This window comes from Cajanus cajan, chromosome 8 (genome assembly GCF_000230855.2).
Source record: "Cajanus cajan strain Asha chromosome 8, NIPB_CcT2T_4, whole genome shotgun sequence".
NCBI lineage: Eukaryota > Viridiplantae > Streptophyta > Magnoliopsida > Fabales > Fabaceae > Cajanus > Cajanus cajan.
The window spans coordinates 28,598,138-28,624,476 of NC_138524.1; the positions used below are offsets into that span (position 1 = coordinate 28,598,138).

At 37.4% G+C, this 26,339-nt stretch overlaps 2 protein-coding genes across 2 annotated transcripts; both read left to right on the forward strand.

Moving 5' to 3' along the window:
* Positions 1–15,576: 15,576 nt before the first annotated feature.
* Positions 15,577–15,975, forward strand: LOC145950376 (uncharacterized). Its single transcript, XM_083061466.1, has one exon. It carries the CDS (start codon positions 15,577–15,579, stop codon positions 15,973–15,975), a length of 399 nt encoding a protein of 132 aa, XP_082917592.1.
* Positions 15,976–16,020: 45 nt separating this feature from the next.
* Positions 16,021–18,485, forward strand: LOC145950377 (uncharacterized). The gene is made up of 3 exons (XM_083061467.1): positions 16,021–17,255; positions 17,611–18,347; positions 18,415–18,485. Exons 1-3 carry the CDS (start codon positions 16,021–16,023, stop codon positions 18,483–18,485), a joined length of 2,043 nt encoding a protein of 680 aa, XP_082917593.1.
* Positions 18,486–26,339: the final 7,854 nt, after the last annotated feature.

Consider the following 26,339-nt stretch of genomic DNA (forward strand, 5'->3'; position numbering starts at 1 on the left):
CAAATATAAGGTTCCTATGATTTCTACGATTTTAATCCATTAAAGGGTGGTTTCTATAGTCTAATTAATCTAATTTTAGTCATGCAATTTACAATTATTTCAAATTATTTCCTACTCAAGGGTTTATAAAGATCCTTAGGGTTTCTTGGAAACTCATAGATACTCACAGATTGATGATCACATATAATCCTTATAATGAATACATGCATATATCACTTACAAACATTCAATTTCATACAAGTTCACAAGAGGATCAGGTTTAATCCCTCTCTGCATATATACACAATTAACCTAGGGACTAGGGGCCAATCCCGCCACCCAGTAACTACCCTACACCTTAGAGCGAGGTTCTCACTTCCCCTTACCTTGATTGACTCTAGCTTCAAGATCTTGCTCTCCAAATTCCTCTGTGGTTGCATCTAGTTCGCTTCCCTCTTTAGATCATAATATACAGTCAGATCACATGTGAGGCAGACCTAATACTACTAATGTATTTAAACAAATTCTTAACTCTCACCACACACAGCCCATCAATAAAAATCCCAACTAATTAACCTCACACATTTGAATTTAAAAATATAATAAATAGATATTATTAAATCAAATCACTCAGAATATTTTATTCCCCAATTAATAAATAAGAAAATCTTTATTTAATCTATTTGGAAAAAGTGAGATGTTACAAAACGATATATCAAGTCATGTATAATTAGCATTAGTGCTCCTATAGCACTAAGATATGGTATATAAGGACCAAGTATTTCTTCATCCTTTTCTTAAGGTCTAAATGAATCTTTGTCGACATCTAAAGTTCTTACAACCATTGAGTGCATAATGGATGTGATTTGTCCATATAAAAACTTTTAAACACCCTTGTTATATAAGCTTCTTGATTCACAATAATTCTATTTCTTAAATATTCAATTTGCAATCCCAAGCAAAACTTTGTCCTTGTAACATAGCATTTTTTAAAAAAATAAAAAAAGTTGGTATAATTAGAATATTAAAAGGAAAAATAAAGGAGAAAGGTCATTAAGCCTATTTATGAAATCCTAAAGTGCTCACAAAAGGAGACTTGGAGGAGAACATTGAGGCACAGGAGAAACTTTCCATTAGAATCGTCACTCCAAGTAGGAGATTGAGATTGTTGAATCCTTGCATATACTTGAGGGATAAGGGTAGAGAGATTATCCCTAAGCCTTGTAGGTTGATGGGTTTAATTTGTGTCATTGTTATGAATGAATTAGTTATAGATTCCTTGTGTATTATATGAATGCTTGTACTAAATTATGTTTGATTGATATATTGATGGTAAATTGAAGTTATGATGGATTAGGGTCATATATGTGTAGAATTGGGGTTTTAATGTGGTTCGATGTTTTGTATGAGTTGATGATGATAAATGGCTATAAGAATGATAAATATACATTTTTAACCGATTGAATTATGAATTAAAGTAAAAGGATGTGTATAAGATATATTGGAGGTTAGAGTTGTATGTATGATTTGAGAGTTTTGGTATAATTTATTTAATGCTGAAAAATTCTGGTATGATCTTATCTTGGCCTTTAGGTGATTTCTCTCTATGTAATTAACCTAATGGGTTTTCATTTGTTGGGTTAGAAACTATACATTTGGGGCTATAGTTTGTACTCGAGAATCACAAAAAAAATGTTAAGAAATAAGTGAGTTATAGATGAGTCTCACGTTCTTTGCATGAAAAGTTACGTATGAAAATTATAAGCCTTGTGAAGACCCTTAGATGACCTACTTATGTTTTGTGGTATTTATAAGAGTTGTAACTTTAGATGTTAGCTCTAATGACACTATAATCACCCAAAAAAGAGGTCTAGGACTCATATTATGATCAAATTAGTAAACAAAGATCAACTGTCAGAATTAAGCTATAATACTACAGTGTTGTAAAGTTTTAAATATTAGATGGTAAAATCAATTCTTTAAGTCAACATAGAAGTTGTAGATAATTACCTTAGCTTTCTAATAAAATTAATATCAAATTGATATCATGGGTATAACTCTAGATATTGCATTTAGATCACACAATGTCATAAAAACTCAAGATAAAAAGAGATAATTTGTGAATTGTGTTATTCTTTAAGCGCCTATGAGTTCTACAAAAATCCTTATTTATACATAAATTTTTGAATTTTATGTGTTTCTTATGAGCATAAGATGCTAGAGTGAGTCGTACGTATGATTGATTGTGTATTGAGTGTTGTGATTATGAATTTATGAATGCTTGTGAATTATATGATAACCCTGAAGTTAGCGGAAAAACATACAGAAGGGGGGGTTGAATATGTGTGTGTGCGAAGGAATTTTGAAGACATTTTTGCAAGAGTAATATACTTCGTCCAATGCAATTTTGAATATCAGATGGTTAGGCAGAATTTGGTTAACACAAGGTCATTGTGTCTGAAGGGTTTATCATCTGTTAAGGAAAATGGTTTATTATAATAATTATTGAAGTTCTTACATTTTCATTTTTAAGATAGTTTTTTTTAAAGACAAGTAGTAGATAAAGCTTTTCAGTGTAATATATTTGTTAAATGAAATTGCGTCTTCGTCTGAAAAATGGTTTTTAACGATATGATTGATTCACTATTTTGAAATGGAAGGTGAAGTTTGAAAACTCATGTACATAAGAGAATCCTAACTCTAGGAATTCATCAATGATCTAATGATGAATATGAACTCAAAAATTCAAATAGAAAAGCAATCAAGCAAAGCACATATGAGTAGAATGAATCTCGGCCAAATTCAAAAAAACTCAAAAATTTTCAGCATATGAACACAAGCACATCTTGAATATTTTTTGACATTTTAAAGGACTAACATGACTTGACAAAACTTAAGATTCAGAAATAAAATCAACACACATGCATACTCAATGAAAAAGCCGAATTAAATCAAGGAGATAAGCAATGACTGAATCAAACAAAAAATAAGCACAAGTAGAATGCCTAAATTGTAGTAATTGCCGGATTGAACACAAGTGACAATCACTAACTTGGATCCATCAAATTTAAACCAAAAATTTAGATCCAAACAGAACAACCAATATGAGACATAGAAGAACACAAAAACACAAAAAAAATTCGGTGGAAAAGGATTACTTAGCTCAAGGAAGCAACCTTGCTCATGATACCACTTGATGGAGTTTAGGTTGAAGCAATGGAGTGATTCTTGCTTCTTATGACCTTCTCTGAATTTGAAGACCTTTTCCTTGAGCTTGCTACGAATTAAAGGATGGAAGAAGATGAATGGAATGGTAGGAGAAGATTCCCTAGGCTATGGATGGAAGTATCCTAGCCAAAAGAACCAAAAGAAAGCTCACTTCAAGTGTAGGAAAGTTTAGGGATTCCTAGAACTAAAGGAGACTTTCGGTGACCTTTGAGAGAGAATAGGCTGAATAATTATTTTTCAGAATTCTCTATTGATTCAAAAGTGTTTACAAGAGTGAAGGTTTCAAGCATTTAAAGCCACAGATCAAAGGAGTTTTGGAGCCATTCCATGTGCACTCAAAAGTGGCGCCAATTTGAATTCAAATTCAAATTTGAATTCAAAGTTGAACGTCCACTTGCACATGCCATGTGCAGCCAGCCCTTCTAGAATTCTAATTGCATTTAGAAGTAATTTAGGGTTCATTTAAGTGTACACATGTGCAGCCACCTTTGGCACAAAACATGTGACTCAAATGAAACTCTAATTACTCTTAAATGTAATTAACATTCTATGATTCATGCTTTAATACTTAATCCTTCTAAATTCCTATTCTAATGGCCTAAATACAATGGCCAAGCAAATACAATGGAAAGGAAAAATTACAAGAATGAAAATGAGCCCAATATTGGGTACCAAAAGCCCAAAGGCCCATGAAGCCCAAAACTAGGCCCAATAAGCCTATGGCCTAAAATGCTATCCTAAATGGTCCAAAATACAAGACCCAAAATATAGGAAACCTATACTAACATGATATATACAAGACATAAGAAAATAGCTAAAACAAGATATGGCCCATGAGAAGCTCATCTTGGGCCTTCCAAGCCCATCAGGCCCATTGGGCCTTGACTGGCCCAATCCTCCATGTCTAGCCCACTCCTCTTGGCTCCTTCAATATGTCACCTCTTGCCTTCCTAAGAGGATACATAGGTTTACAACACTCTCTAAGGTTTGTCCACAAGTGACATTTCGGGCACCTTAGTTTATTGAGATACAAATACAATATTACATTGTACATATGACTATGAATACTCATCTCTGGTCTCTCTGTCTTGTGGGCTTGATATCACTCTTTTTCTTCTTATCAAAGCCTACGGCAAAGCCTATAATTATTCCTTCGTTGCTTCTTTGCCAATTTTTTCCGGTTTGATGTTATTGTATACTTATAGGCCTGTAAAATTTGTCTGTTGCATATGTCCATTGAAGCTAATATAGTCGTTCATAACTAGTTTGATTCTTTCATTTAATGCATTTGGTCTTGCATTAAATTTTGCTTCATGTTCTTAGACATTGCGTGTATTCTTCTCTATCCTATTGCCAGCAGTGTTTGACTTTATCTAAGACCTAGAAATTATTTGTCTTTTTCTGGTCATGTAGCAATATAGCCGTTGTCCTTTTCTAAAAAAGTAATGCACTTCTTATGACACATGCATGCTCTGCTTTTGCGTGCTTCTTTTCTTCTTTTAATAACGTTATTACGTTGAGAATACTTATGTGATCGTAGAAGATGCTTTGAGTAATCTTTTGAGACTTGATAAGTGCTTGTTCGGCAATCTTTGACTGTGTCTGTTAATCTCATGCGTCTCACGTCTTGTTCTCCATCTGAGTATTTGACGTTGATGCTTTGGCATCTTATATGGTTTGGTCAGCATTACAAACATACTTGTCTTCGTCTAGAGTATCTTTTAGTATGTGCTGCTCTTGGCCTTGATGCACGATTGAATTTCTTCTGACCTTAGACATATGCCTCGTCTAATTTATACTTTAGAACAGTTGCACTTGACACAACTTTGTCTGGATATTTTATGATCATCTGGTGCATATTCGTGTTCCATCTATTCATCTTTTGACGCTCGATTTCCTATGTCATTTGCTTCATCTTTCTCGACTTGTTTGGTCCGTGTCTTGCCTTGACTATTCTTCATAAGCTTCATCTGATACTTCAGTGTCTCATGTTAGAAAAGAATGGCACAATCCAAGAGGGGGGGTGAATTGGATTCTATGACCTTTTAAAATTTTTCAGAGTATTTAGGATATTTATTTCCCTTAAACTTTTCTAAGACTGAATTTTCAAATGAAGCTTCTTTAAAGACTTGTTATGAAAGTATGAATGCAATATGCTTTCTTGATTACAAAACAATGAGGTTGAAATGCAATGCTTTAATTCAGATTAAACCATCAATATTCACACACACATGTTAATCAAGAATTATCTTCTTTAATGTTCAACCAAGAAATTACTCAAAGTAAAAGATAAGGTAGAAGAAGATTGCACAAGTCTTTTATACTGGTTCAACCACTCCATATGTGACCTACATCCAGTCCTCAATCAGAACCTGATCAAGATTTTGTTCCACTGTCTCAAGGAAGAAGGTTTACAAGCACACACATGCATATACTTCAACACAAAAGATAACCACTTTCTTGACCCCAAGAAAACACCCCTTGTAGAAACCCACTACAAGAAACCTTACCACTTGAGAAACCCTTCTCAAGATTTACAAGCATTCACATAGAATAAAGGAACGAATTCACCTGGAATTCAGAAGCAAATCTTAATCTTCCCCTTTCAAGAATATGATGATGATGATGATCCTCTAACAAAGTTTTTCACAAACGTTTTTACTCTTGGATTTCACAAAGAAAACTTTCCAAGATAGACACAAAGACTCCACAAAAACGCTTTTCTCAATTTGATTATCAGTTTTAACTCTTGTCTGAAGTTTCTCAAAGTTCAAACTATTTATAAAAGTCTCAGACCCAGATAATCGATTATTTTAAAGAATAATCGATTATTTTGTTCTTCAGGTTTTCTGGAAACCAACCAAGAACAATATAATCGATTATTTTGCTGGATAATCGATTATTCCAGAGAGTTATTCCTGGGATAATCAATTATTTTAGCAAATAATTGATTATTGCAGCAAGGCATCCCATTTTGCCTGTTGCTGGAATAATCGATTATATTTAACGATAATCGATTATTTTGAGTTAGTTTTCAAAACTTCGTTTTAAGCCTCAAAATAACTTTCTAACCTTTAACTTTCAAACTTTTTAACTCATCATCATATACTCTCTACTTAGCTTAGATATCGATTTGCTCATGCACACAACATACACAACATAAAATCTCATTCAAATTATTTTATTTTCTAAACTCTATTACATAGCTCTATTTAATAGCATTTTCTTGACTTTCTCTGACTTTGTTTTTGTGCTTCCAAGTTGTTGTTATTGTTGTCTCATATCTTGTGATCATCAAAACTCTTTTAAGCTTCAAGCTTCTCTAAGCTCAACAATCTCCCCCTTTTTGATGATGATAACCCAAGACTCAAATCATATCAATCCAAGCTATTGTGCTTCAACCTTTCCAACCATTGTGCCTTTAATTCCAACATACAAAACCTGCACAATACACACACACAAGCACAATACCTGCAAAAACAACAACTATACACACACTACCTTTTCTCCCCCTTTGGCATTATCAAAAACAAGTCAAGCAATGTTTCACACTATAAGCCATATGCATAGATTCAATCTTTGTGACCAGCAATATCCAAGTCAGAATCATTCAATTCAAACCAATCAGCAAAATCACAATTAGCACTTATACTCAAAACAGAGTATTATAAGCATCAATCAATTATGAATCAGTCTACATATAAGATACCATTTTTTCAAAACAGAACATGCACACAAGCTCTCAAAAACAGAGCATTATAGCATCTGTCAAACAAAACAGAATATGATATCAAATCCAAATCAACAAATCAGCAAAACAAACTCCAAATTTCATCAGAATTCAAATTGTTCAATAACAAAAAAAAACATTAAAATTGTTCCAAACTTAGACAATTACAACCATATTGAAAATAATTGTTCAACAACATAATTGATGAAAATCCTAGTTAAAACTAAGCATAAAAACAGAACAAAGATCAATCTTCATCCTCCGGTATGCCAAGGTGAGTCTTGAGCAGCTTCACCTCATGATCAAGCTCATCAAACCTGTCAAGAATACCAAAAAACAAAGATTCATGTCTTCTCGACATTTCCATCACCGCATCCAGTTTGTTTATCATGATTTGCTCAAAAGGTGAAAATGGTTTTGGCTCCGCTTCAGTCTCCCTGCCAGGTTCAGCTTCCACCTGTGGTGGCTGATCCTCATCGTGTGACGGAACACCGTCTTCATCAGTTGCCGGTTCAGGAGTTGGGGGTACATCGCCTTTGAACACCCATTTGTCTTTCTGTTTAAGCATTCCCATATGATGCAAAGAAGACTTCTCTATCTTGTTCGAAGCATGTAAAACAATTTTTCTTTCTCCTGTTAAATCTACACCAGCATTTTCAAAAATCTTGGACAACAAAAGAGCATAAGGAATCAGGCCATCTTCCTTCCGCCTAGCCTTCCACATACAGTCATTGACGACTAATACCCAATCAATTTTGATTTTCTTTTTAATAACATGCATAAGTAAAATGTCATCCCTTGACATTTGAGCATGATTATGTAACCGAGGTTTTAACATCCAGGCAATAATGAAAGAAATCAAACGGGAATTATTTTTCATACCTCCCGCTAGGAACTTCTCATAGTTGGTGTTCACCGGGTTCCTTTGACAGTCCCGGAAGGTAGTCAGCTCTTCAAAATCCCCAAAATTGAAAGGTTGGGGTTTCTCCCGTACAGTGCCGCTTAGCCCCACAGCAGCCTTCAACATTGGCCCGTCCAACTTAATCATTTTTCCTTTCACCACAGATTGCATGATGCCCTCATTGCTTGTGGCAAAACAGAGAAATAACCTGATCAGTTCAGGATAATAAGGGCCCTCCATTTCCAAAAACTTGCTCAGTTCTTGGTGCTCTAGAAGGGTTGGGAAACTGAAACCCTCATTCTTAAACCATTCAAGCTTAAGAGTCTTCGGAGGAATGATTCTCCGCCCAGCGTACCACTCAAAGTAGTATTCTTGAGTCTTCTCATCTGGAAACCACTTTGAAATCAATTGCCCAGAGGGTAGAGGATGTTTGCTCCCCCTCACTTCAAGCTTCTTTGGTCTCTTTGATGAAGATGCCATTTGTGGGTATTGAAGAAGATGAAGAAAATGAGAGATTTGAGAGGGTTTGAGAGAGTTAGGGTTTGTGTGTTGAGAGAAAATGAGAGAAAATGAGAGAAGAGAAGTTGTGAGAAATATTTTATGCCCTAGCAGTTCTGAGTGAGTAGTTTTAAGAGTAATGGGTGGTTTTAAGAGTTGGCGCGTAGATAACCATTCAAACGCTTCAGGAATTTCAAAAACCGCCCAGATAATCGATTATTTTCAGAATAATCGATTATTCCAGTGACTTCTCAGATTCCACTTCTCAGATAATCGATTATTTCCCAAGATAATCGATTATTTCCCAAGATAATCGATTATTACAGTGACTCTTTAGATTCTTCTTTTCAGATAATCGATTATTCCCCAAATAATCGATTATTCCAGTGGCTCTTGGAATTCTTCATGTTCCAGATAATCGATTATTATCATGGGTTTACTTAAGATAATCGATTATATTTTAAGATAATCGATTATTCCAGAGAAGTTTTGCTTCTCAGAAATTTTAACCTCTCAAGTTACACCAAGTCTAATTTGCCACTTGAATACTCCCTTCTAAACATCTCTAACTATCACTCTCAAACATTAATCAATTCAAGCATGATTCATTGATTATCCCTAATTCAATTCTCAATTGGTTGAATCTTTCCCTTGGTAGAGGTTTTGTAAAAATATCAGCTAATTGTTTGCTAGTTTCTACAAACTCTACAACACAATCATTTCTTTGAACATGATCTCTTAAAAAGTGGTGTCTTATCTCAATATGTTTTGTTCTAGAGTGCAAAATTGGATTCTTGGTCAAATTTATTGCACTAGTATTGTCACACCTCAAAGGAATTTTATTCAGCTCAACTCCATAATCTCTTAATTGTTGTTTCATCCAAAGAATTTGAGCACAACAACTTCCAGTAGCTATGTATTCAGCCTCAGCTGTACTCAAATCAACACAAGCTTTCTTTTTGCTATGCCATGAAACAAGTGCACTCCTAGTAAGTGACAAGTTCCACTTTTGCTCTTTCTATCTAGTCTACACCCAACATAGTCTGAATCTGAGTAGCCTATCAGACTTAGTGAGACTCCCTTTGGATACCACAACCCCACATTGGTTGTACCTTTTAAGTACTTCAAAATTCTCTTTACACTCTTCATGTGAGATTCTTTAGGATTAGCCTGAAATCTTGCACATAGGCACACAGAAAACATTATATCAGGCCTACTTGCTGTCAAGTACAAGAGTGATCCAATTATACCTCTATACTTTGAACTATCAACAACAATTCCTTTCTCATCTAAGTCAAGATTGCAATTGTTTGATATAGGTGTGGCAGCCTCCTTGCACCCTTCCATACCAAACTTTTTCAGAAGTTCATTGCAATACTTGCTTTGACTTATGAATATTCCATCATGCATTTGTTTGATTTGCAACCCCAAAAAGAATGTAAGCTCTCCCATCATTGACATTTCAAATTCTCCTTGCATGGTTTTAGAAAATTCTTTACAAAGAGAGGTATTTGTGGATCCAAACACAATATCATCCACATATATTTGTACATACATTGTATCATTTTTAAATTTCTTGACAAACAATGTATTATCCATCTTTCCTTTTTCATAGTCATTCTCAATCAAACATTTTCTCAACCTGTCATACCATGATCTTGGAGCTTGCTTCAAGCCATAGAGTGCCTTTTTGAGCTTATACACATGATTAGGATTCTTATAGTTCACAAAGCCTGGTGGTTGTTCAACATACACTTCCTCTTGTATCAACCCATTGAGGAAAGCACTTTTCACATCCATTTGATAAAGCTTGAAATTCTTTATAGAGGAATAAGCAAGAAGCAATCTAATGGCCTCTATCCTTGCCACAGGGGCGAAAGTCTCATCATAGTCAATTCCCTCTTCTTGGTTATACCCCTTAGCCACTAGTCTTGCCTTATTTCTTAGAATTATCCCAGATTCATCAAGCTTATTTCTAAAAACCCATTTGGTTCCAATAATTGGATAATCTTTTGGTAATGGCACTAAATCCCATACTTCATTCCTTTCAAACTGATTTAGTTCCTCTTGCATTGCCATTAACCAATGTTCATCTTTTAGTGCTTCATCAATGCTTTTAGGTTCAACTTGTGACACAAATGCCATAGTGTTGCAAATATTTTTATTAGCACTCCTAGTTGAAACTCCCTTACCAATATTTCCAATTATGTTATCCATTGATAAGTCTCTAGAAGTTTTCCATTCCTTGGGCAATTGTTCACATGTTTCCTTTGCTTTCTCATGTGATTCACTCTCCTTAGGCTCTTCATTTGGTTCATTCTCCAATAGGGGTTGATCAAGCAACTCAGTTAAGTCTTCAATTTCATTTTTCCTTGTCTCTTGTTTATTAGACTCATCAAATACCACATGGACAGATTCTTCTACAACTAGAGTTTTCTTGTTATAGATTCTATAAGCTTTACTATTTGTAGAGTATCCTAGAAAGATTGCCTCATCAGCCTTTGCATCAAACTTTCCAAGTTGCTCTTTCCCATTATTCAGCACATAGCACTTACACCCAAACACTCTAAAGTATGAAATGTTAGGCTTCCTTCCATTGTAAATTTCATAGGGTGTTTTCTTTAATATAGGCCGAATCAAAACTTTGTTTAACACATGACAAGCTGTGTTAATAGCATCAGCCCAAAAATATTTTGGCAAGTTTGTTTCATTCAACATTGTTCTAGAAAGTTCTTCTAAGGACCTATTTTTCCTCTCAACAACTCCATTTTGTTGAGGTGTCCTAGGTGCTGAGAAATTATGGTTTATACCATGTTCCTCACAGAATTTTTGAAACATTATGTTTTGAAACTCACCTCCATGATCACTTCTTATAGAGGTGATGTTTGAACACTTCTCATTTTGAACAATCTTGGCAAATTTTCTAAAAGCATTAAAAGCATCATTTTTGTTTGCAAGAAACATAACCCATGTGTATCTTGAGTAGTCATCAACAATCACTAAACCATTGTAGTTTCCGCCTAAGCTCATGGTTCTTGAAGGACCAAACAAATCCATCTGAATTAATTGCAAAGGTCTAGTTGTGGAAATCTGATTTTTGCTTTTAAAGCTAGCCTTCACTTGCTTGCCCTTATGACAAGCATCACATAGTTTGTCCTTTCCAAACTTGAGTTTAGGTAAACCAATCACTAATTCTTTCCTACTCAACTTATTCAAATGGTCCATATGAATATGTGCAGCTCTCCTATGCCAAAGCCATATATTTTCTTCTTGAGTTATTAAGCACTTAGTGTTTGAAATTGCTATAGAGTGTTCTAAGCCAAGCATGTATACATTTTCAATCCTTTTTCCTATGAATCTGATTTCTTTAGTCTTTTTATCACATATCAAGCAACATGTATTATCAAATTCAATTCTAAAACCTTTATCACTTAGTTGACTTATACTCAGCAAATTATGTTTCAAACCATCAACAAGCAATACATTCTCAATCAATGTTTGAGAGGAGGAATTACCAACATTGCCATGGCCAAGAATTTTCCCTTTGTTGTTGTCACCATAGGTAACATACCCTTCATTCTTCAATTTAAGACTTGAGAATTTTGAAGGATCCTCAGTCATATGCCTTGAGCAGCCACTATCAAGATACCAAAGTAGATTTTTGGCCCTCAAGCATTCAATTGTGTCATGGTCAGCTCCAGCCATCAAGCATAAGTTGTTCTCCTCACATTCGGATTCATCACTTGTTGTGCTTGAGTCATTATCTTCCCAAGCAATGTAGGCTCTCTTCCCTTTTCCATTTCTCTTGCTTTTCTTCTCCTCTTGTTGCTTCTTCAAGAGGTTTGGACACTCAGCTTTCATGTGTCCCGGTTTTCCACATTCAAAGCAATTAAAGGAGGATGTGCTTGCTTCCTCTTTCTTGTTTGTCTTTTTATTAAATTTGTAGGGGGAATTTTTCTTTCTTCTCATGAATTTTCTGAACTTCTTCACCAGCAAATTGAAGTTCTCAGTCTCGGAATCATCGGAGCTTGATTCTTCACACACCTCTTTTCCTTTTGGCAGATTTCAAGGCTTTCAATGATACTCCTTTGCCTTTCTTATCCTGCTGCTCATGTTCATCAAATATGTACAGCTTTTGCTCATGCTCTCTCAGCTTTCCAAAGAGAGTAGCTAGTGTCAAGGAGGTCAAATCCTTTGATTCTTCAATGGCTGTCACCTTTGCTTGCCATGATTTGTCCAAGCATTGCAACACTTTCAAATTCAACTCTTCTTTCTCAAATTTCCTGCCAAGGTCAACAAGGTGATTTATCAAGTGTGTAAATCTCTTTTGAAAATCAGTAATAGATTCACCATTTTGCATTCTAAACAGCTCATATTCTCTTATGAGAGTATGTTTTCTTGATGTCTTTACATCACTTGTTCCTTCATGAGTGACTTGCAAAGTATCCCACATTTCTTTAGCAGATATGCATTGTGAAATTCTAAAAAATTCATCAATTGACAATGCAGATGTTATGATGTTTTTAGCTCTCTTATCATGTTGGGCTCTTTTCTTTTCCTCATCACTCCATTCACTCCAATGTTTTTCTTTAAGCTCATCACCATCTTTTTTCATAGGGATATAGGGTCCATTTTCTATAGCATCCCATACAGCAATATCAATAGCTTCAATGAAAATCCTCATCCTAATTTTCCAGTAGACATAGTTTTCACCATTGAAAACAGGAGGTCTATGAATAGACACACCCTCACCATAGGGTAGGTTGTTGTTGGCCATTTTTGAAATCTTGAATAACTCTCAAGAACCTTGCTCTAGATACCAATTGTTAGAAAAGAATGGCACAATCCAAGAGGGGGGTGAATTGGATTCTATGACCTTTTAAAATTTTTCAGAGTATTTAGGATCTTTATTTCCCTTAAACTTTTCTAAGACTGAATTTTCAAATGAAGCTTCTTTAAAGACTTGTTATGAAAGTATGAATGCAATATGCTTTCTTGATTACAAAACAATGAGGTTGAAATGCAATGCTCTAATTCAGATTAAACCATCAATATTCACACACACATGTTAATTAAGAATTATCTTCTTTAATGTTCAACCAAGAAATTACTCAAAGTAAAAGATAAGGTAGAAGAAGATCGCACAAGTCTTTTATACTGTTTCAGCCACTCCACATGTGACCTACATCCAGTCCTCAATCAGCACCTGATCAAGATTTTGTTCCACTATCTCTAGGAAGAAGGTTTACAAGCACACACATGCATATACTTCAACGCAAAAGATAACCACTTTCTTGACCCCAAGAAAACACCCCTTGTAGAAACCCACTACAAGAAACCTTACCACTTATGAAACCCTTCTCAAGATTTACAAGTATTCACACAGAATAAAGGAACGAATTCACCTGGAATTCAGAAGCAAATCTTAATCTTCCCCCTTCAAGAATATGATGATGATGATGATCCTCTAACAAAGTTTTTCACAAACGTTTTTACTCTTGGATTTCACAAAGAAAACTCTCTAAGATAGTCACAAAGACTCCACAAAAACGCTTTTCTCAATTTGATTATCAGTTCTAACTCTTGTCTGAAGTTTCTCAAAGTTCAAACTATTTATAAAAGTCTCAGACCCAGATAATCGATTATTTTGTTCTTCAGGTTTTCTGGAAACCAACCAAGAACAATATAATCGATTATTTTGCTGGATAATCGATTATTCCAGAGAGTTATTCCTGGGATAATCGATTATTTTGGAAAATAATCGATTATTGCAGCAAGTCATCCCATTTTGCCTGTTGCTGGAATAATCGATTATATTTAACGATAATCGATTATTTTGAGTTAGTTTTCAAAACTTCGTTTTAAGCCTCAAAATAACTTTCTAACCTTTTTAAGTCATCATCATATACTCTCTACTTGGCTTAGATATCAATTTGCTCATGCACACAACATACACAACATAAAATCTCATTCAAAGCATTTTATTTTCTAAACTCTATTACATAGCTCTATTTAATAGCATTTTCTTGACTTTCTCTGACTTTGTTTTTGTGCTTCCAAGTTGTTGTTGTGGTTGTCTCATATCTTGTGATCATCAAAACTCTTTTAAGCTTCAAGCTTCTCTAAGCTCAACATCTCATTCTGGTGATAGTCCTTTTCCGTTCGTGAGCAGACTTCATTTTGATGCTTGACTAACCATCATCTGATTCTTTTATCTAGTTTGCACAATCTTCGTGGATTGTTGCATTTAATGCCTTTGATCTTGCATTAAATGTTTGCTTGCTGAATCTACGCTTCACGAGGTCTTTTGTACCATTGGTTTGCTTCTATGACTGGAATTAAGATATCTATGTACTTTCTTGATATTGTAGTGATGGAGGTGTTGTCCTTTACTGACTGGTTGTCCTTTGCTGACTGGTAGGTGTACTTGCTCTGACACACACAATTTTGATTTGTGGATAAGCGCTCGCCCATTTTTTTTATCTTTCTTCTTCTGTTTTGATGTCTTCATGTGTTCTTCTAAGAGTATGTATGCTAGGTAGTTCGTCTCGTTGTGTCTTCAAACACAATCCATTTTTCTTGATCTTCGTCTGTGTATTCGAGTCTCCGTCTGGTGTGTTTTAACTTAGTTTTGTCCATCATCTTGGTTGCTCATGTCCTTTTTCTTTATTTCTTTTGTGTCTGTGTTTGTGACTGTCTTTGTCTAATGTGTTCCCTTCGTTTACTCAGCCTTTATCCAGTGCTTGGCTCATGTCTCTTGGTCCTGGTATGGATGCATATCAACTTGCCTGTACTTATATCTGAAACACTAACACACTTGTTAGAAATAACAATACGTATTATATTTGTCTCATTCAAAACCTTGCTAGGAATTACTTTCGTCTTCGTCTAACTTAACAAACCCTTGTTTATAGAGCAATACGAATTATGTATGTTGCTTATGAGCATGAGATGCTATGAGTGACTTGTATGTAAGATTATTAGAGAAAACTTAGTCCCACATTAGTTCAGCCCAAGCTCATTTTCACATAGCTTAGTAGCTTAGTCCCACATTGAGCACATTACACATTTTTCATTTTTCACTCTCATATATAAAGGAAGTTGTATCACCTCTTTCCATATGAAAAATTCAAATTAATTTCAGCAAGTATTATACAAAATGCTTCTAGTTTATATTTTAGATTTTCTGTTATGGTATCAGAGCTCTTGATCTCAAGAGCTCTGGTGATTCTTTGCTGCTATGGCTAGGGGGAATAACAATTTCAATGGAGGAGGAGGTACAGGATCATCTGTCATGCTTCCACAAAATCCAGCACTTGATCCTTTGAGTGTGTATTACATACATCCTGGTGAGAATCCTTCCATGTCTTTAACTACTCCTCTACTTTCGGTCAAGAACTATCATAGTTGGGCGAGAGCCATGAAACGTTCACTCATATCCAAAAACAAATTCAAATTCGTTAATGGCACAATGCCAATGCCTAATAGTTTTGATCCTAGCTTTGATGCTTGGGAGAGGTGTAACAATCTTGTTTTGTCTTGGATTTTTAATTCTGTGGAACCACAAATTGCACAAAGCATTATATATTTGGAGAATGCAACTGCTGCTTGGAAATTGCTAAAGACTCGCTTTGCTTAAGGAGACAGAGTGACGATCTTTGAGCTACAACAAGAATTAGCATCAATGAAGCAAGGTAGTAACTCAGTGACACAGTACTTCACAGAGATCACCATCTTGTGGGAAGAACTTGACAATTACAGGCCTCTTCCTGACTGCACATGTGCTGTTGCATGCCTCTGTGAGACAGGTAAAAATGGTAAAATATACAAAAATGAAGACTACATAATGAAATTTCTTAGTGGCTTAAATGATGAGTTTGAGGTTGTAAAAACTCAAATCCTCATGATGGAGCCATTTCCAGATATAGATAAGACTTATTCACTTGTTATTCAACATGAGAGAAGGCTCAACTCTGGTTCTAGTGGCAATATAGAGGAAACACAAGTTTTCATCAATGCAAAAGAAAGCAAAAGGCCTTTTGGTAGAGGTAGAGGAGGTTATAATGGTTCTGCTGGCAGAGGGAACTTTAAAATTTGCAGCTATTGTGGGAAGACAGGACATACAGTGGAAGTCTATTATAAGAAGCAGGGTTATCCAGGAGGCTCTAGAGGGGAGAATTATAGTTCAAATCATGTTATTGGTGAAGGTTTGGACAACTCAATAGAGGAACAACAGACAATAAAGGGTGATGATGCATCAGATCATGTGTCCTTGATTAAAGAGCAGTATCAAAACATCATGCATTTGCTTCAACAATCAAACATCTATGGTAATACCTTAAACACTCAAATAGCAGCCGTAAGTTCCACCCATTCTATGCCTAAAAAATTACAAACCACCTCCAATTCAGGTAAATCCTTTGTCTTTTCTCTTCATACCAGTAAACATAATGTTTGGATATTGGATTCTGGAGCATCAGATCATATATGCTCAGATAAATCACTCTTCACTTCCTTACAACCTCTCACTAATCATTCTATTACTGTTAAACTCCCTAATGGGAACACAGTTGTGCCTTCACACATTGGCCAAATTCATTTCAACCATAAATTGATTCTGTCACATATGCTTTACTTGCCAAATTTTTCTGTTAACCTCATTTCAATCTCTAAGCTCACCACAACACTGAATTGTGCAATTATCTTACTTCCACATGTTTGCTATATTCAGGATTTGACAACTATGAAGATGATTGGTTCTGCTGAGGCATTGGATGGATTATATTTCATGCATGTTTCCAAGCATCAGACACAAGCTAACCTAGCAGAAGCTACATCCAGTTCTTTTCCTAATACAACTTTGTGGCACTTTAGGCTAGGACATATTTCTTTTTCAAAAGTGAATCAAATGATTGCTTTGTATCCATACTTACAGAATTCTAATAAAAGACATATATGTGACATTTGTCACTTTTCTAGACAAAGAAGACTCCCTTATTCAGATAGTTTACATAATGCATCCAAACCTTTTGATTTATTACATCTAGATGTTTGGGGGCCCTTTAAAACCAAATCCATACAAAATCATAAATATTTCCTGACCATTCTAGATGATTATAGTAGGTATCTGTGGGTGATTTTTTTTAAAACACAAATCTGAAACAGAAGTTCATCTTAGAAGTTTTACTCAAATGGTAGAAACTCAGTTCAATACTACTATCAAAAAAATTCGGACAGATAATGGTTCTGAATTCTTTCTTGCTTCCTTTTATAGGGACAAAGGAATCATACATCAAACTACTTGTGTAGAGACCCCCCAACAGAATGGGAGGGTTGAAAGAAGGCACCAACACATTTTAAATGTTGCTAGGAGCCTTCTTTTTCAAGCAAACTTACCTAAAACTTTTTGGAGCCTAGCTGTTGGTCATGAGGTTCATTTAATCAATCGAATTCCTACAGATCTATTGGGAGGACACTCTCCTCATCAACTTTCATATGATGAACAACCTGACTTGTCATACCTTAAGGTTTTTGGGTGTTTGTGTTACATTTCAACTCTTGTTGCTCACAGATCCAAATTTGATCATAGAAGTCATAAATGCATTTTTGTTGGTTATAAATCTCATAACAAAGGCTTTCTGGTTTATGATATGCATACAAAACAATTGTTTATTTATAGGAATGTTGTATTTGAAGAATTTGTTTTTCCTTGTTCTTTAAGTGCCACAACATCAACAAATAAACATCCTCTGCCTATCTGCATTCCAGTACCTCACACTAATCCTTCTCCTATATATTCTGCTAACCCCATAACTCCACTTTCTCCATCAGACAACAATCCTCCTTCTGACCATTCACAATCAGACACCTCACTCACACCCCTTTCCTCTCCAATAGTTAATTCACCTTCTGCACCACCTGTCAGAAAATCCACCAGACACAAAACCAAACCATCCTACTTGCAAGACTATCAATGTAATTCATCTATCATTCCTCAGCAGCATCAGTCAGGTAGTTTTTATCCTATTCACTCTTTTGTTTCTCTTGCTAGTTTATCCCCTTCACATTCCATTTACAGCACTTCTCTTGACCATCATCATGAGCTTACCTCTTACCATGAAGCCAGCAAGCTTGATTGTTGGAAGCTAGCCATGGCTGCATAGATCATTGCTCTTGAGCTCAATGGCACTTGGTCCTTGGTGCCTCTCCCAGCTGGAGTTATTCCTATAGGAAACAAATGGGTATACAAAATAAAAAGGAAATCTGATGGCAGCATTGAGAGATATAAAGCAAGGCTGGTTGCTAAGGGTTACCATCAAGTGGAAGGGCTTGATTATTTGGATACTTTTTCACTAGTGGCAAAACTCACAACAGTCAGGGTCATTTTAGCTTTGGTAGCCTCACACAGTTGGCATCTTCACCAGCTAGATGTAAATAATGCTTTTCTCCATGGTGACCTCCATGAAGACATTTACATGACCATTCCACAAGGTTTAACAATACCTTCTTCAAACTTGGTTTGTAAACTAACTAAGTCTCTCTATGGGTTAAAGCAGGCAAGCTGACAATAGTTTGAGAAGCTCTCTACTTTTCTTCTTAAACTTGGTTTCCAGCAAGCAGCTGCTGATCACAGCTTGTTTCTTAAATTTGGTGTCTCTTGTTTCACTGGGTTGTTAATCTATGTGGATGATGTAATTCTTTTTGGCAACTCTCTTGATACATTCCATGCTATCAAAACTCAATTACATACAACCTTTGGAATTAAGGACTTGGAAATTCTCAAGTATTTTCTGGGCTTAGAGGTTGCACACTCTTCTACTGGTATTACCCTTTCACAAAGGAGTTATTGCTTGGACTTATTGCAGGACTCTTCTCTCTTGGACTGCAAACCAACAACTACATCATTGGATCCTGCTATCAAACTTCACCAAGACAATGGTCAATCCTTTTCTGATGTTTCCTCTTATAGAAGGCTTGTGGGGCATCTTTTGTACTTAACTTCCACTCGCCCAGATATTTCCTTTGCCACTCAACAGGTGAGCCAGTTCATGAGTTCCCCTACTTTGTCTCATCACAAGGCTGCTGTGAGAATTCTTAGATATCTTAAACGTGCTTCTAGATTGGGGTTGTTCTTTCCGCGGGATTCTTTCCTTCAACTACGAGGATTCTCAGGTGCTGACTGGGGTGTGTGGATTCCTGTTGGTATATTCCAGGGCATTGTTTCTTCATTGGCAACTCTCTCATCACCTGGAAATCTAAGAAGTAGTTGACAGTCGCTCGTTCTTCTGCTGAAGCAGAATATAAAGCCTTAGCCTCAACAACTTGTGAACTCTAATGGCTCCAATTCCTCCTTGATGACTTGCAAATTACTCCTCACAAATCCCCTGTACTTTTCTGTGATAACCAGAGTGCTTTACACATTGCACATAATCTTGTCTTCCGTGAGCGTACAAAACACCTTGAGATTGATTGTCACTTGGTTCGTGAGAAGGTTCAAGCAGGCTTGCTCAGACTTTTTCCCATCTCGTCTCAAGATCAGCTGGCAGACTTCTTTACTAAGGCTTTACTTCCCAAGACTTTCCTCTATCTCCTATCCAAGCTTGGAGTGTTAGATATTTTCCACCCTCCAACTTGCGGGGGGTATTAGAGAAAACTTAGTCCCACATTGGTTCAGCCCAAGCTCATTTTCACATAGCTTAGTAGCTTAGTCCCACATTGAGCACATTACACATTTTTTATTTTTCACTCTCCTATATAAAGGAAGTTGTATCACCTCTTTCCATATGAAAAATTCAAATTAATTTTAGCAAGTATTATACAAAATGCTTCCAGTTTATATTTTAGATTTTCTGTTAAAGATTGATTGTGTATTGAAATATTATTTAATTGATATGCTGAAGTTATTAGGATGCGATGATGTATTCATGTTATGATGAATATATACTATGATGAGATGAAATGAACACTACTAGAATTTCTCTTATTACATGCGACTTTTCCTGTAAATTTTTATGAAAAATTCACAGGAAACGTTGTTCCTACAATTTTTTTTTCGAAATTTTATCTACAAGTAATACCTTCGTGAATAATATATTTTTGCGAAATTTAAAATTCGCAGGAAAGTTTCCTGAAAAAATAAATTCGTAGGAAAATTCGCAGGAAAGTTTCCAAATTCGCAAGAAATTCTGCAGGAATACCTTTTTACGAAAAAAAATTAAACGCTCACAATGAATTATCATCCAAAGCATTTGTTTCCATGCCTCCAACATGTGATACATAATCTTTTAAATTCTAAGATTGTAGACTATAAGCCAAACACTCAACCATACATATCAACTTGTAAGATAAGTGTTACCCCAACTTATATAATCTTTAATTGTTTTATTTTCAATCGATGTGGGACTTGAAGGTTTTTTTTAAATATTAAACTTATAAATATAATTTTTTTTATTTTTCCTGCGAATTAAAATTTGCAGGAAAATCCGCAGGAAAAGTTACCTGCAAAATTTTTCTACCTTTTAGTAAACATTACTTGCAAATTTATTTTTGCAAGAAAATCTGCAAGAAACAAAATAAAATTCTTACAATATTTTTTGCAAATTTTTACCATGGAAAAAAATTTCTATGATTATTAAAATTGTAGCAAAATTTGTAAGAAATATCTGTAAATTATTTTTCGCAAAAAATTTCTGCGAATATTTTTTTGCAGAAAAATTCGTAAAAAAATGACATTTTTCTAGTAGTGGAATAAGTCCAACTTTGTGGGTTGACCTTTGAGGAGATGATTTATGCATATTATGTTATTGTTATGTGTGTATTGAGTCCATGCATAAATATTTTGTTCATGGGATAGTGTGAGTTTATGAAGATAGAATATCATAGGTCATCTATATATATCTTAAGGGTTGTTACGGAAGTGATATCTCTAACGAGAAGGGGAGGCTACTGTCGCCACCCGCCGAAACGGACATTGGCATTCGCGACGATGGTTGGACTCTCTTTTTAGTTTTGAAAAATGATGGATTGTTAGAACGACTTATTCTCAAACTAAGACCTCATCGAACTAACAATTTTGTTAAATGATTCTCACCAATCCGTGTTAATCCCAAACGGGACCCTCCATGGATTAGTGGTTTTCGCAAAAAAGGGTTCTTGGAGTCGCCACCAATGTTTTACTCAAAACATTGGAAAAAGACATAAGGCAATTGATTCTCGCAAATCAACTTTGGCCATTACAACCAGAGTTGGGTAAGGGAGTCGATTACGTGTGGGGAAGGTGTTAGCACCCCACAACGCCCCTTTCGGGTTCCCTATGACGGATTATTTCATAAATAATAGCGTAAAATTACTAAACTACCCCTATTTATTAGAACGATTATAAGTAAACTATCTACATGATGAAAGCTTTAAACGTGCAATGCAACAATCAAAAAGCGATAAATGAAAGCGGTAAAAGAAAGGATTTGGAAAGAAACCTTCGAAGCGGGCTTTTATATATTCAAAAAGGAGTTAGGAGGCTTTTTGGCGCTCCTTCCCACTACACGTTCGCTCGCTCCTTTCCCTAAAAATAAATATTAACTATGGAAATCAAAGAGATTTCCCTTCGACTTGTTCGAGTCTCAAGCTAAAGGCTCGTGAACTCAAGAACTTAGTCGGATCAGCTCTCGGAGAGATTTCTAGGGCAGAGAATAGCTAAAAAACCCAAGAATACTCAGCCAGAGGGTGGAGAAATGCTCCAAATGTGTGGAAGGACGAGCCAATGACGTCCTATTTATAGGATTGAGGCGCAGTACGGCCTTAGGAGTCAATACGGCCCGTACTGAGTTTTTGAACTACAGTACGGCCGTACTGAATTCAGTACGGCCGTACTGAAGTTCAAAAACTTCAGTACGGCCGTATTGATTTCATTATGGCCGTATTGTAGTTCAAATGGCTCAGTACGGCCGTACTGAACCTCTAAGAGGGCGTATTGAGCTCCGATCCTCACACACCCTTATTCTAAGCTACTCTAAGACTTCTAGACCTACAAAGAATCATCCTAGGGTCTTCCAGGAGTCCTTCCGGCTGACTTTCCTTCGGTCTTCGAGAGTCTTTGAGTCTTATTTCCGACCCGGACAATTTTAGGGGTCTACAGCTGCCCCCCCTTTACTTAGTCGAACGGCTTTTTTGGTGTACCGGTTGACAAGTAAAGGAGTTGACCCAATTGTCCGGGGAGTAAGCCATCCTTCCGACTTGTAGTGTCTTCAGGTGGGAAAATTGTTGAGTAGCCTCTCCAGGTTGAGTTTGCCCTCTCCAGGGTGAGTATTAGTCGTCGCCTCTCCAGGCTCGTGCATACCTCAGTGTTTCTGACAACCTCGGTAGCGTGAGTTTGCCCTCTCCAGGGTCTGCATGCCTCCGTGTTTCTGACGACGTTGGCAGCTGCATACCTCCGTGTTTCTGACGACGTCGGTAGCTGAGTATTAGTCGTCGCCTCTCCAGGCTCGTGCATACCTCGGTGTTTCTGACGACCTCGGTAGCGTGAGTTTGCCCTCTCCAGGGTCTGCATGCCTCCGTGTTTCTGACGACATTGGCAGCTGCATACCTCCGTGTTTCTGACGACGTCGGTAGCTGAGTATTAGTCGTCGCCTCTCCAGGCTCGTGCATACCTTGGTGTTTCTGACGACCTCGGTAGCGTGAGTTTGCCCTCTCCAGGGTCTGCAGTTTGCCCTCCCCAGGGTTGCATACCTCCGTGCTTCTGGTCACTTTGGTAGCGTGAGTTTGCCCTCTCCAGGGATTTGTGATGATTTTGTCTCCACAGTCCACGATGCTGCTTCGACGGTTGTTTTTGATTTTGGTGCCGCTGAGGGCTGGATAACGCAGGGATCCCTCTAGGGGATGTGCAGTTACTCATAGGTTCTTGTGTCCCAACTTTCCATTGCGTAGTTGGTGCCCACTGGGGAAATTCTGATTCCTTGGGGATGCAGACACAAAGATGCTCTTTCTGAGGTGAGCGATGCCTTATGATTGGCTGACGTCCTTTCAACGTTGGTGGAGTATCCCGGTTATCCTTATTCGGGTGACTTTTTTGATTTTCTGGTTTTGTTGCCTCTGCGTAGGCTGTTATCTGGGGGATTCTGTCGTATTGATCTTGATTGGCCTCTTCTGTTAGGCGGATTATCTTGACGTTCGGTGTTTAGCTGAATACCGAATTCCGCTTGGGGAATGGTTATTGATCTTTTCAGATTTTCTCTTTTTGAAGGAGTGCCTCTGAGTAGGCGAATGGGGATTGAGGATCTTATGTATCCCAGAGTATTATTTAGAAAGCCTCTTCAGGCTTAGCTTCACTCGTCGCTCGAGTTGGAAAGCTATCTTCCACTGAGGAAGTCTAAGTTCTTTGACTCGGATATTTTGTTTGGATGATCATGCTTCCATTGGGGAATCTTGCTGATCTTGCTCTGATAGCTTTCACTAGGAATTCGGCCCAAGAGTGCAAGCTGAGATGTCTCTGGGGAGTATTATTTCGGCAAGCCTCTCCAGGCTCAGTTATTCTGTACGATTGTTGGATTTTCTGAATTTTTTGCCTTTTTTGTCGATTTCGGCTTTTTCGGCTTTTTCTGTACAGAAATTAAAGTGCTAAAGAATTTTGAACTCGAAAGTGGAAAATTTCATTAATCAAACGGAATGAAATTTGTACAATGATGATAAAAAGAGTGGGGCACAGCCCGATCAATCAAAATAAACAAAAAGCAGGAAAACACAGCAAATGGTCGGTCTTCATTCCTCTGCCGGCGGATCTTGTGGAGGGTCTGGGAAGCGACGATGCAGCCAGACTGACAGGTTGTCAAAATCCTGTCTCAGGGCGTCAATGCTGTGCTGCGCATTGTCGAATCGGGCGTCGATGCTCTGCTGCAACGCGTCGAAACGAGCATCAAAGTAGGCCCTGTCTTGCTGCGAGGTGTCGGCCTCTGTCTGCGGGTCCCCTTCACCCGGGAGCTCGATGTTCTCGAAAAGCTCACTGAAGGTGTCGTGGGTGGTCGCACGTACATATTGCCTCCCTGCCTTAGCAATGATCTTCATATTGAGCAGGGTGGCAGCATTGATAGGCTTGGGCGCCAACTCCCCCGCATCTACGCCATCAGGGCACCCCCAAGTCTCGGCGAGTCGTGAAAGAAACGTAGAGACCAAAATGTATCCTCGCCGAGCGTCGCTGCCCTCTCTTGCCCCCAGATTCTTTATGTGCTCGAGAAAAAAGAATTCGGGGTTGGCCTTCTGCCTGGTGGCCATGCAGTAAAGAGCTAGCAGATCCTGCCGCGTTACTGACTCTGGACTCTTCAGTCTGGCGTGGATGGAGCCGGTGATTAGCTTGTGGCAAATCCGGAGCGCAGTCGGGAGCCGGGTACCCTTTACTCCAGCGTGATAATCCATCTGACCCGTGACCTCTCTCCACATCTCGGTCGGGGTCAGATTATCAGGGCACTCACAGACGGCGTCCCGATATTCCAACTGATCGGCTCGCCGAAAGAAACCAGCCTGGACGTTGAACTCATCCAGTGTTAGGGAGCGATATCCTCCCTTCATCCAGAAGTCTACAGAGTAGACCGTTACGCCGTAGCTTTTCGTCGACTCTGTGACACCGACGGTAGCCAGAAATTCCTTTGTCGCGGTCGGATAGATCTTAGGGTGGGGATCAAGGAGGAACCCCCATCCTATGGCATCGATGTAGCCTCTGACCTCATCTTCCCATTCCATTGCCCGAAGGATGCTGAAGTCGAGCACCCTCGACGGCTGGAAGACGAATGACTCGAGGAAATCCAACCTCTCTTGGTGCCGCGCGGTCATTTCAAGTTGCGCAGGGACCCTCTGCCTCTTCCTTGAAGACTCGGCCATTTTTTCGGAATCGGAGGGATCTCAAACACACTCACAGATAAAGTATGCAGAGGAATGAAGATGTTGTGATGAATGAGAGGAGGAGGGACGTATTTATAGAAAAAATTAGGTCAGTACGGCCCGTACTGAATTCAGTACGGCCGTACTGATCTTACTGTTGATGTACAAAAGAATGGGCCAATACGGGCCGTATTGAATTCAATACGCCCGTATTGGTGTGGACGTTATGGCCAATACGGCCGTATTCATTTCAGTACGCCCGTATTGAGTTGAAAATTTGTTCATAACCCTAATTTTAGTACGGGCGTACTAAACATGGTACGGGCGCATTGTTTTTTCTGAAGTTCATTTTTTTTTTTTTTTTTTTGGAATAAACAGAGAATAAGTGATCTTCCAGTACACCTATCATCTGTATGCATGTATGCGGTATGATGCACCTAATTCTATTTGATTTATTTTTCAAAAGAATTAACCGATGCGTTTCTTTGCTTGGATTTTTGCCATTCCTCTAGACGGGCTGTGCGCTGCCGATTTCTGTAACCGAGGAATGATGCGTGTTATATCGAGATTGGTGTCATCAACCCAGTGATCCTTCCCTTCCTTTAGAAGACGTATCAACCTTCCTATTGACCACTATATCTCCATGTTTCCACTAGATTATTCTAAAATCGTTTGGGACAAGAGAAAAGAAAGGAAAGATATTTTTGTTCAAAAGTTTGTGTTTTAGAGGGGATTATTATTGTTTTGAAAACGGTTTTTGTAAGAATGGCTGGCCAAGGTAGGCTCATGTGTTTAGGCTTGTTTGATTAAACACTTATGAAGTTAAGAAAGTCTTGTTATTGACGTTGTGATTCGACAACTTAGATAGTTTCCCTTGAACCTTTCTTTTTGAATTCAGCTCATGGTACCATCATGGATTTCTTTTGCTTTTTGATTGTCCTTATTTTTGCCTAAAACACCCCTTTGTGGCGTCTCAGCGGACCTTTATTTTTGTTCATTTTTGCAACCCTAATTTTTGCCTAGGTCACCCTTTCGTGGGATTCCTAGCGGGTTCTTTGCTCTTATTTTTGCGCAGCCCCCTTTTTGGGTTTCCTGCCGAGCTTTTTTTGTTTTTAGGATTTTGTCCTTAAAGGATTT

Bases quoted from the DNA above. Each gene is read 5' to 3' on its own strand.
- LOC145950376 (XM_083061466.1), top strand. From the start codon at position 15,577: ATGGCTAGGGGGAATAACAATTTCAATGGAGGAGGAGGTACAGGATCA.
- LOC145950377 (XM_083061467.1), top strand. From the start codon at position 16,021: ATGAAGCAAGGTAGTAACTCAGTGACACAGTACTTCACAGAGATCACC. The intron at 17,256-17,610 runs GTATCCATACTT...TTCCTTTTATAG, and splicing joins GTGAATCAAATGATTGCTTT to GGACAAAGGAATCATACATC. The intron at 18,348-18,414 runs GTAGTTTTTATC...TTCCATTTACAG, and splicing joins TCCTCAGCAGCATCAGTCAG to CACTTCTCTTGACCATCATC.